The following is an 11,957-nucleotide window of genomic DNA, read 5'->3' on the forward strand; positions in this document are numbered from 1 at the left end:
CGTAACGTTTAAGAAACATCTAGACAGGTACATGGATAGGACAGGTTTGGAGGGATATGGGCCAAACGCAGGCAGGTGGGACTAGTGTAGCTGGGACATGTTGGCCGCTGTGAGCAAGTTGGGCTGAAGGACCTGTTTTTACGCTGTAAGACTATAATTGTTACTCTGTGTGTAGTGAGCATAAGGGAAGAAAGCAGATGAAAAAGGCTTTGAGACATAATTGATGTTTAACGTTCCCTCCTTACTATCTCTTATTTCACCATCACTGTTCCTCAGCCATCACATCTCCCTCCCTACCTACTATCTGCTCCAAACCTACACTCAATTGTTCATGACCTAGCTGACAGAAGATGTGCAAGAGTGGCTTGATGCTTCATTCATCGATTTAAAAGAAAATCGTGATCAGCGCAAATATCAGGGGCTTCTCTTTGTCCTTACAGCATAATTACCTGGAAGCTAAGTTCTGTTACCCTGTAGTGCAGTGAACGTGAGCAGTATGACTGAGCAACATCACCCAGTTTCCAACATCAGCAGCTTTTAGCAGTGCAAACAAACCAATTCTCAAATACATGGTCATTGACAATTTAAATTTCTATTAGAATTAGGGTGAGTCTGTCCTTTAAAAGTACAGTCTTGAATTTAGTTACCGATAATCTATACTGTTACAAAACAAATGCCTATAAATGCATTTAAAATTACTGTTAGCATTAATTATAAGCTAAATTGAAAAGGGTGTTTTTAAAATAACAAAGACAAATAAGTTAAAACCATGTGTTCAATAATGCTTATCAAATAAACGATCTGGAGCAACATCTGCAAATAAAATACTACAACTACTAAACTGTATAATACATATGCAATATTGCAAAAGTTCATCTGTCTAAAGTTCTAGAGCAATGAAGTTTGATTTGAAAGAAGCCCGTCCATATTAGGAAAGCTGTGAACAAAACCAGTGCAAACATAAACGTGCTTTCATTTTCTGTTAAAACTAATTCGCATCACACTTTTGTTCACAAAAGTATTTAAAAATAAAATAATCAGCTTTCTTTTTAAAAAAAACATACAATACAAAAATGAGGTCATATCCATGGGAAAGCAGCTGTACATCTGGCAGAGTTACAATCCGTGGGGTCAAATGGCATCTAATTCCCGACTAAGGCTCAATTACTAGATCCAACAGTGGATATTTTTTTGCAACCACAATAGAGAACAACGGATCAATCGGATATAATGAATTACCCAAAAAGTCAATAACGTTTCACTAACCTCGCGCACTGATCAATTGTTACATGTCATGGAAACGATTCCATTATGTAAATGAGTGAGGGTCCACGTGTGTGTGTGAGTGGCAACCCCTATTGGAAGTCTGGCTGATGGTGCCCTGCATCACTGTGTGAGTGCCTTTCAACACTTGTCGAAGGACATAGTGTTTGAATCCAATCCAAAGATCTCAACAAAGCATCAATAAATATGAACGACACGTGATACCAGTTTCAATTCAATGCAATTACTGATCCTGCAGATTCGGCTGGAGATACAAGTACGCAATTTTTCACAGCACAGACTACTGCTATTTTTGGTATTAAAAAAAACTACAATCCTATCACCAAGATTGACATGGTATTCTACAGCCCAGTTAAAAAGGGTCTTTAACAGGAAAACTGCAAGCCTTGAAAAAGTAAGAATACAAAAATTAATCAAAACAAATCAGAAAATAATGGGTTTCAGAGTATCGTTAACGCTGCACATTCACACCTTGTAACATGGAGTGTTACACTACACTACCATGCATCAGAGTAAAACAGAACCACTGTATTTCATTTGTATGTTTAGTCACTTCAGATTTTCATAAAATCAATTTCCCCAAAAATTCAATAAACAAAATATATTTCCTAAAATATACACCAAATACATTCTTCAAACAAAAATATAGCATTCAAAAATATACACGAGGTCACTTGCTGGGCTTTCCAGGAAAGATTCAGGAGAAGGAATTAAAATCATGATCTACAAAGAGGAAATTTGCATTCATCTCAGTTCCCTAAATGGCTGATGTGGACTCCAATCATACAACGAGAAATAAAAGCTGATAAACGACAACAATTGTTGGAAATAATGTTGATTTGAAATATCGGCCATTTGTTGAGCACTACTTTTGTCTTTAGCTAATCAGTCCTTATCATTATAGTAACACGAAACAAACAGATGCACACACATTTTAATTTATGTTAAAGCTACAACTGATCCAATATTTTCAACCACTATATCATTGACCCAAATATTCTGATTCTGTTCACTAGTCTAGTGCACGACACAAGTAAATGGAACTTATGTTCCAGATAAATTCATCTTTTATAATTTATAAATGCTTCGCAGGTACAACACGTTGGAGAAGATATATAAACTATTGTTCCACTGTTGGATCTTTATCAAATGTGAATTAAAACACAATTAATTCAGATTTGAGCTGTACATTATTAACAGAATTACTCCAGTGACTGCACAATACCAGACTGATACAAACTTGGATGTAGTACTGTTAAAGGAAAGCTATACAGGTTAGAAATACGGCCCTAAAAAGATAATGCTCAGAACTATAAATGATCAATAGTTTCGCCAGTTACAAAAAAAAACACACCCTTTTTCAGTCAACATAATGCACCCAACAAGTGAACCTTTACTTTGCTATTTTTGGATGAAAAGTAGAAACTAAGTCATTTAAACAGAATGAAGGCTACTTACCAATAATATGTCACATAAGCAAAACAAAAACAAAATAAACCTTTCTGCACACTTGTGATTTTTTTTCTCCATATCCAATTCCATCTGTACCTGTGCTTCTTATCAACAACTACCTCTGAAATCAAAAAAGTGTACGTCACGTTTGAACACCTTCTATGACTGGTCATCAGGGAAATCGTGTTGTTGTTTACAAGTACTGACACATTCACACACACACACACACACACAAATAACAGTACTTCTCAAAACTACCGTCCTACGCTGGCCTTCACTGCCTGTTGTTTGCCTTATTCACTTCCCATTTAAAAAAAAAAGTGCAACCTAGATCACATTACATTCAAGTCACTGTCTAAGGCAAAATGACTAGTATGTGTACTCCCAACTCCTTTGGTCTCTGCTTACGTATATTAGCTGTCAATGATTTAAAGCATGCAGTTTTATCAAGGCTTAATGGCAATATGCCATGTTCATATGCAGAATTAAATTTGTCAAGAAGCTGGTACACAGGAAACATGCCTTAGTTAAATATTTCTGCATTTGTGTGGGAGGGGATCGCCTGGTTACGTGAATAGGGTTCAAAATACTCGTGAGTCCAGGATGGGTGAAAGATAGTGTTTCCATGTGGAGTTCAGAGTATTATATGGTCTGGCCTCAACAATATGATCATCAAAAAGCTACATTTCACACTTCAAAACTACTGCTGTTAGAGATGGCGATTATTTTTTACCATGGTAAAGATTGCCCATTTGCAATGTTGTCTAAACAAAGAAAATAAGTTGGAATCAATATTACCCACACCACAAATCGATGGATTCAGGGTATGACAGATCCAAGTATTTTAAACCCTGTATTTTTTTTTTTAAGAATAAGAAAATGTTGCTTCAGCATAGGAACGAAATAGTCTGGAAAGTGTTACACCCTAGTGACCTGTATAACAAATCTATCGTACAGTATTCAGCAGACATTGAGTTACATCTGCTTTCCTCTTTTGTTTTAAATTTCCACTTGAGTGCTTCCCCTTAAACAACTGGCTGAATGTTCCGCTTCTGTGGGACTCCCCATTACAGTTCGATCTTGCATGCAGGGAACGATTCATCTTGCATGACCACAGTGCTGCTGCTGGCCAGCACCATGATGTTGAGGTCCTGCTGCTTCTCGTGGGTTTGCTGGTACCATTCCCGCATTACTTCAGAGTCGTGGGTTGGAATTAGGGTAACCTGTAATCCAGAACAAAAAACACAACGGTGAACCTACTCATTCCGCCTCTATTCAATGGAGTTCAGCTGTAGGACGGAGATGAGAAAAACATTTTTCACACAGAGAGTGGTGAATCTCTGGAATTCTCTGCCACAGAATGTAGTTGAGGCCAGTTCATTGGCTATATTTAAGAGGGAGTTAGACGTGGCCCTTGTGGCTAAAGGGATCAGGCGGTATGGAGAGAAGGCAGGTACAGGATACTGAGTTGGATGATCAGCCATGATCATATTGAATGGCGGTGCAGGCTCGAAGGGCCGAATGGCCTACTTCTGCACCTATTTTCTATGTTTCTAGATCAGAAAGGTCATGTGATAGGTGTAGAATTCGGTCATTCGGCCCATCAAGTCTACTCCGCCATTAAATCATGGCTGATCTATCTCTCCCTCCGAATCCCATTCTCCTGTCTTCTCCCTATAACCCCGGACACCTGCACTAATCAAGAATCTATCTATCTCTGCCTTAAAAATATCCATTGACTTGGCCTCCACAGCTGTCTGTGGCAAAGAATTCCACAGATTCACCACCCTCTGACTAAAGAAATTCCTCCTCATCTCCTTCCTAAAAAAAAGTCCTTTAATTCTGCGGCTATGATCTCTAGTCCGGGACTCTCCCAGTAGTGGAAACATCCTCTCCACATCCACTCTATCCAAGCCTTTCATTATTTGGTACATTTCAATTAGGTTTCCCCAGCAAGTATAGGCCCAGTGCTGTCAAAGGTTAAAAGGACCTAAAGTGTTGGAGTAACTCCCCAGGTCTGGAAAGACTTATTGACTGTGTGCATACAGCTTCTCTGACTGTAGTGCAGACATTGACCTTCAAAGTATACCAGGCTAGTGCAAGTTAGGCTCCCCCTTTATCATATATCTGTACACTGTGGACGGCTCAATTGTAATCGTGTATTGTCTTTCTGCTGACTGGTTACCATGCAACCAAAGCTTTTCACTATACCTCGGCAAACGTGACAATAAACCAAACTAAATTAAACTCAGAGTCTATATCAGGTCTCAGGTCTATATTCTGACCTGTTAATCGGGATGGGAAGCTCCAGTATAGTATGAAGAAGGGTCTCTACCCAAAACGTCACGCGTTCCTTCTTTCCAGAGATGCTGCCTGTCCCATTGAACTACTCCAACATTTAGTGTCTATCTCCAGTACTTCCAATCATTTTCCGGGCTATTTCCTCTGTTCAGTCTTCCAGCTTGTACATTAGGGAACTCCACACCTGGTACAGCTTATCCTACAAATATGGCATGCCAGGAAACATGGATAAATGCTCATGTCAGGTGGGCGGGCAGTCCTCTTATTGATTCACAGGCTCTCCTGCATTTGTTTGGTTTCCAGTTCTGTGGAGATGTCTAATACACAAGGTGGAAGATTGAGCAGAGGAAACTGCCTGGGATAGATTGGAAGTGCTTTGGGACATTTTGCTTTGCAACAGGCTCTGTTGAACCATACTGTTGTAAATCCAGTGCGAAATAGCACAATAACCTGTGCAAGGAAACACGACAATAAAAATATATTATAGGTCCACCATTGATTTTCCAGCACCCTTGGTTTCAGTGCCTTTCAGGAATATCCATTTATCAGAGGAGTCCAACTCTACCGGAAGTGTCCGCTTACACGGCCGAGGGCCGAGATGCCAGCCCGTTAAGTCAGCCTCGGATGTAGAAACATAGAAATTAGGTGCAGGAGTAGGCCATTCGGCCCTTCGAGCCTGATCATGATGATCATGGCTGATCATCCAACTCAGTATCCTGTACCTGCCTTCTCTCCATACCCCCTGATCCCCTTAGCCACAAGGGCCACATCAAACTCCCTCTTAAATATAGCCAATGAACTGGCCTCAACTACCTTCTGTGGCAGAGAATTCCAGAGATTCACCACTCTCTGTGTGAAAAATGTTTTTCTCATCTCGGTCCTAAAAGACTTCCCCCTTATCCTTAAACTGTGACCCCCTTGTTCTGGACTTCCCCAACATCGGGAACAATCTTCCTGCATCTAGCCTTTCCAACCCCTTAAGAATTTTGTAAGTTTCTATAAGATTCTCCCTCAATCTTCTAAATTCTAGCAAGTACAAGACAAGTCTATCCAGTCTTTCTTCATATGAAAGTCCTGACATCCCAGGAATCCAGTCTGGTGAACCTTCTCTGTACTCCCTCTATGACAAGAATGTCTTTCCTCAGATTAGGAGACCAAAACTGTACGCAATACTCCAGGTGTGGTCTCACCAAGACCCTGTACAACTGCAGTAGAACCTCCCTGCTCCTATACTCAAATCCTTTTGCTATGAATGTCGGCTAAGGGAAAGGATCTGCTGGCTCTGGCCGGGCCAGAGAACCAAAGCACCGGCCGCAGGCGCCAAATTTAATCTGCCGATCAGCCGTGGGGGTCCCGATGAGGTTGAGATTGGCCGCCTCGCCCGCTCGAGGCACTACATTTTCAGGGGGACTTCCTGGGGGGATTTCAAGCGCGCTCATAATTTTCTACAGATTAAAGGAGGTGCTGGACCACTAGTTGCCGGAAAATCGGTGGCGAACCAGTACAATTTTGCTGTATTTTGAAAATGGCCAAAATTCTGAAAGAAGGATTTGGTGACCTTACCTGCATGTTACTGCCCCACTGAGACTTGCCCTCCAGGAGGGCATCCAGAACAGCCCTGCTGGGTTCTTCAGCTGCCTGGTCGTTTCCACTCACTACATAGTAGGAAGATCTCACTCGCTTGAAGAACTCGGCGTCCACAGTCTTGGCACTGCAGTGATTTGGAATGTACACCAGGTCAAGGTACACTGGAGGTCCAGAAGGCACTGACGGCACGCTCGCTGCCTTATTGCTGCTGGAACCTTCGAGAGAAAGAATTCATTGCAAAAATGAGTTCCCCTTGAGAAAATCTGCCCCTTTGCCCTTCCACATCCACCTTTCACACCCACCAGAGGCCATATTGTGGACTGACTCAGTGTAGCAACCAGCTAGACAACAATTCAATGGCTGAGCAAAGATAACAAAATTAAATGCTATTCCCCAATGTCTTTTTTTCTGCTCCTTAAGGCACAGCTCATGTAGATAGACATAAAGCATCAGGCTGCATCTATGGATGGAAAACCCATCCTTTTTCTCCAGAGATGATGAGTGACCCGCTGAGTTACTCCAGCACTTTGTGTCTATTCCCAGTATAAACCAGCATCTGCAGTTCCTTCCCAGATATTTTGACTGCTCATGTAGATGCTGGCTGCTCAACAATCCCTTGCTTTCTTGTGCCCAACTGTTCTTATCAGCCATCTGCATCTTATCTACACATTTGGCACAAGAGTTCATCTTTGATGACAACACTGAGAGGGATATATACAACTCTGAGGGGCAGAGATAAAGTAGATCGCAAGGAACCTTTTTCCTTGGCAGTGGTGTCAAATTAGGAAGGCACGGGTTTAAGGTCAGTGGTAGGAGATCTAGAGGGGTTTGCGGGAAAGACATTTTTTTCATTTGAAGTTTGGCTGAAATCTAGAACTCACTGGGGGTGGAGAAGGCAGAGACTCTCAAACTTTTTGCTTAGATGAACATTTTTGCAACACATGACACAAAAAGCGAGGGGCCATGTATTAGAGAAAAGGATTACTATAGACACCCTGCACATACAGTGGATAAATGTGAGGTTATCCACTTTGGTGGCAAAAACAGGAAAGTAGACTGTTATCTGAATGGTGGCCGATTAGGAAAAGGGGGAGATGCAACGAGACCTGGGTGTCATGGTACACCAGTCATTGAAAGTAGGCATGCAGGTGCAGCAGGCAGTGAAGAAAGCGAATGGTATGTTAGCATTCATAGCAAAAGGATTTGAGTATAAGAGCAGGGAGGTTCTACTGCAGTTGTACAGGGTCTTGGTGTGACCACACCTGGAGTATTGCGTACAGTTTTGATCTCCTAATCTGAGGAAAGACATTCTTGCCATAGAGGGAGTACAGAGAAGGTTCACCAGACTGATTCCTGGGATGTCAGGACTTTCATATGAAGAAAGACTGGATAGACTCGGCTTGTACTCGCTAGAATTTGGAAGATTGAGGGGGATCTTATAGAAACGTACAAAATTCTTAAGGGGTTGGACAGGCTAGATGCAGGAAGATTATTCCCGATATTGGGGAAGTCCAGAACAAGGGGTCACAGTTTACGGATAAGGGGGAAGTCTTTTAGGACCGAGATGAGAAAATCATTTTTCACACAGAGAGTGGTGAATCTGTGGAACTCTCTGCCATAGAAGGTAGTTGAGGCCAGTTCATTGGCTATATTTAAGAGGGAGTTAGATGTGGCCCTTGTGGCTAAAGGGATCAAGGGGTATGGAGAGAAGGCAGGTACAGGATACTGAGTCGGATGATCAGCCATGATCATATTGAATGGTGGTGCAGGCTCGAAGGGCCGAATGGCCTACTCCTGCACCTATTTTCTATGTTTCTATGTGCTTTGTGTTTATTTCAAAACCAACTTTTGCCTCGCATGTTGAAGTGGATTAGAAATGCCGAGATATCAATTACAGTGTGAAAAAGGGATTCTACAGCTTGGAAAATCAAATTCCCGGGTGAGTGCCCTTGAAGAAAATGGCAATAACCAGGAATTTGCAGCCTCAAAGAATAATGAAAGCAAATGTAATCATGACATTCAATTTTTTTTTAAATGGATAGGTGCATGAATTAAATAAAAATTCAGGGAATAATCCAATGAATGGGGTAACTGGATGCAAAAAAAACCCCCAAAAAACATCTTGGCTTGAAAGAATAACTGGCCTCCTGTGTGCATGGTGATGCAATGATTGAGTTCTTAAGGCAGTTTTTTCACAGAGCATTTATTCTGCTTTAAAAATACTTACACAAAGGATGGTTTCGTTCATAGCCAGTGCAGCAGCATTTGCTGATAATAGGAGCTAGAATAGTCTTGACCTGGATCAACCCTCTTTATCAGGAAAAATGGTCCAAACGTTGGGAGAGTCCAGAACCAGGGGGTAACAGTTTAACAATTAGGGGTTGGGCATTTAGGACTGAGATGAGGAAAAACCTTTTCACCCAGAGAGTTGTGAATCTGTGGAATTCTTGGCCACAGAAGGCAGTGGAGGCCATTCACTGGATGTTTTCAAGAGAGAGTTAGATAGAGCTCTTAGGGCTAACAGAATCAAGGGATATTAGGAAAAAGCAGGAACGGGGTACTGATTTTGGATGATAAACCATGATCATATTGAATGGCGGTGCTGGCTCAAAGGGCAGAATGGCCTACTCCTGCACCTATTATCTATGTTCTATACTGAGTATAGGCAGTCCATGATATAGATAGCAAGAAGAATAGAACAAAGGCAATTTAAAATCTTCAGCTTATTTCTCCACTTTACGAGTTGATGGCAGATTGTTAACCCATCTCCATAACCCTATCTTTGCTGCTTATCCCTGGAAGTATTTGGTTATCAAAAATGTAACTCTTGGATTTATAACTAATGATTGATCCTGCATCAATTTTCCTTTCTGGAAGACAATTCTAAAATGATATGGTCCTTAGTGTGAACATTGCTTCTTTTCCCCCTTTTCTCCAGGAAGGGGTCTCAATTGTTACATTGTACCTTCAGTTCTAGATCCCTCCAATCAACAGAAATGTTTTTTCTCTACTTTAATATCTTGAAAACTTCAATCGTATCAGCCTTTTAGCTTCTAACGCCTGCACCTATTGTCTATTGTCTAACTTGCAGTGATTGCAGCTTTACTTCTTGTGATATTTTGTTTTACATTTTAGAATGCTGAGGAAGATTATTAGCAATTTTCAAAAGGAAATTAGATAAGTATTTGAAGTATTTTTAACTTTTTGCCAGGCAAAAGGTACGGAACTTTCAAAAAGCTAGGCTGGCACAAAACTGATGGACAGAGTGGCCTTCTCTGCTTGATGGTCCCATCATCCTACAATGAATCAAGCCTGCAGATTAATCAGTATGTTCACTGACCAGAGATTTGGGTTCCAAGGCTCTACAACTTATGTTGTATATTGCTTAAGGGCCTGGGTGTGCAAAGGCAACATGTCGCGAAGAGTTGGCAAATTAGTTACCATAACTTAAAAATGTTCACTTAGAAGCATTTTGTCATTTACATGCTCAGCATCATTGGGAATTATTAAAAGTAAATCCACCATTTTTTCTCCGTGTTCAATTAAAAGTTCAATCCTGTAGGTTCTATTGTAGAAACAAGGAAAATGTAGAAACAAGGCCCATTGCTTGTTTTATTTTCTTATCCTCTTATTACATGTTCGCTTTTAAACAATGAGCAATTAAAATTGGATAATTGGCTCAGGACATTTTATTGCAGTCATCATCGTAGAACATTTAATAAAACATTTAAGAATAAGGGGCAAGTCATTTAGAACGGAAATGAGGAAAAACTTTTTCACACAGAGGGTTGTGAATCTGTGCAATTCTCTGCCTCAGAAGGCAGTGGAGGCCAATTCTCTGGATGCTTTCAAGAGAGAGTTAGACAGAGCTCTTAAAGCGATAGCGGAGTCAGGTGATATGGGGAGAAGGCAGGAACGTGGTACTGATTGAGGATGATCAGCCATGATCACAGTGAATGGCGGTGCTGGCTCAAAGGGCCGAATGGCCTACTCCTGTACCTATTGTCTATTGTAATTTGCATTTTATTTGCGTGATCTACTCTCCTTATTAGAAGATTATTAACAATTTCCTCAATAAGGTTTTGCTTTTAAAATGTTAATTATCTCTCGCTTAATTTTAATATCTGTCCAATATGATCAGCCATGATCACATTGAATGGCGGTGCTGGCACGAAGGGCCGAATGGCCTACTCCTGTACCTTTTGTCTATTGTCTAATATGCCTTTTGTACAAAGGTTGCTTAAATTGTGAATCTCCTCTAATTCTTCCTAGAAGTGAACTTTTAGCGCCAAGATCTGCAGTCATTGCACCTCTGATAGGGTCTCTTCAGTTAAATGGGCTTCACAAATTTCCCACAAGAATTTCTTCTCAAATGCCCCGAGACTGAATGAACAGACTTTTCCCTACGGACATGGCTTATATAGTCTGTTCCTTAAAAATGATGCAGGGTCTATTACAAATGTATGATTAAAGATGTTTTGTCATTCACACAAAGTTTCGCTGCCTCATATTGCTGATTGCAAAATCATATTTCAGCCATTTTGAATAAAGATGACTAAAATCATGAAAAGTTTGTCTTTTCCTAACAAGTGGAGTCCTGAGCTTTTTCATCAGTGGTTTATTTATGTCAAAAAGCAAAACAAATCAAAGAGCTGTATAACATCAGTTAGGATATGGCCTTCATCAATCAAGGTATTGTGGACAGAAGTTGGGGGGCCATGTTACAATTGTACAAGACATTGGTGACGCCACATTTACTGCGTACCATTTTGGTCACCCTGTTAGAGGAAAGATGTTGTTGAGCTGAATAGGGTGCAGGATACATTTACGGGAATGTTGCCAGGACTCGAGGGCCTGAGTTATTGGAAAAGGTTGAGCAGGCTGGGACTTTATTCCTTGGAGTGCAGGAGGATAAAGGTGCATTAGATCATCAGAGGAATAGCTAGGGTGAATGCACAGAGTCTCTTGCCCACAGGAGGGGAATCGAGAACCAGAGGACATAGGTTGAATGTGAGAGAGGAACGATATAATAGGAACCTGAGGGGCAATTTTTTTACACAAAGGGTGGTGGGATTATGGAACAAGCTGCCGGAGGAGATAGTTGAGAAGGTACTATTGCAACGTTGAAGAAACATTTGGACAGGTACGTGGATAGGATAGATTTAGAACAATATGGGCCAAACGCAGGCAGGTGGGACTAGTGTAGATGGGGCATGTTGGTCGTCGTGGGAAAGTGGGCCAAAGTGCCCATTTCCACGCTGTATGATTCTATGACTATTGTGTTAACTAGCATCCTGTACTTTAGCGCATTCTTGTTTTTTTTATTTGTCTTT

At 41.0% G+C, this 11,957-nt stretch overlaps 1 protein-coding gene across 1 annotated transcript in view; it reads right to left on the bottom strand.

The window, feature by feature from the left end:
• Positions 1–1,052: 1,052 nt before the first annotated feature.
• The window catches only part of map1b (microtubule associated protein 1B), a 106,023-nt gene continuing 95,118 nt past the window's right edge, over positions 1,053–11,957 (bottom strand). The window contains exons 6-7 of the mRNA XM_033018700.1: positions 6,601–6,839; positions 1,053–3,959 (exon numbers count right to left, since the gene is read on the bottom strand). Of these exons, the coding sequence (XP_032874591.1) occupies positions 3,804–3,959; positions 6,601–6,839 (395 nt within the window). The 3' untranslated portion in view covers positions 1,053–3,803. The remainder of the gene's footprint in view (positions 3,960–6,600; positions 6,840–11,957) is intronic.

This window comes from Amblyraja radiata, chromosome 3 (assembly GCF_010909765.2).
Source record: "Amblyraja radiata isolate CabotCenter1 chromosome 3, sAmbRad1.1.pri, whole genome shotgun sequence".
NCBI lineage: Eukaryota > Metazoa > Chordata > Chondrichthyes > Rajiformes > Rajidae > Amblyraja > Amblyraja radiata.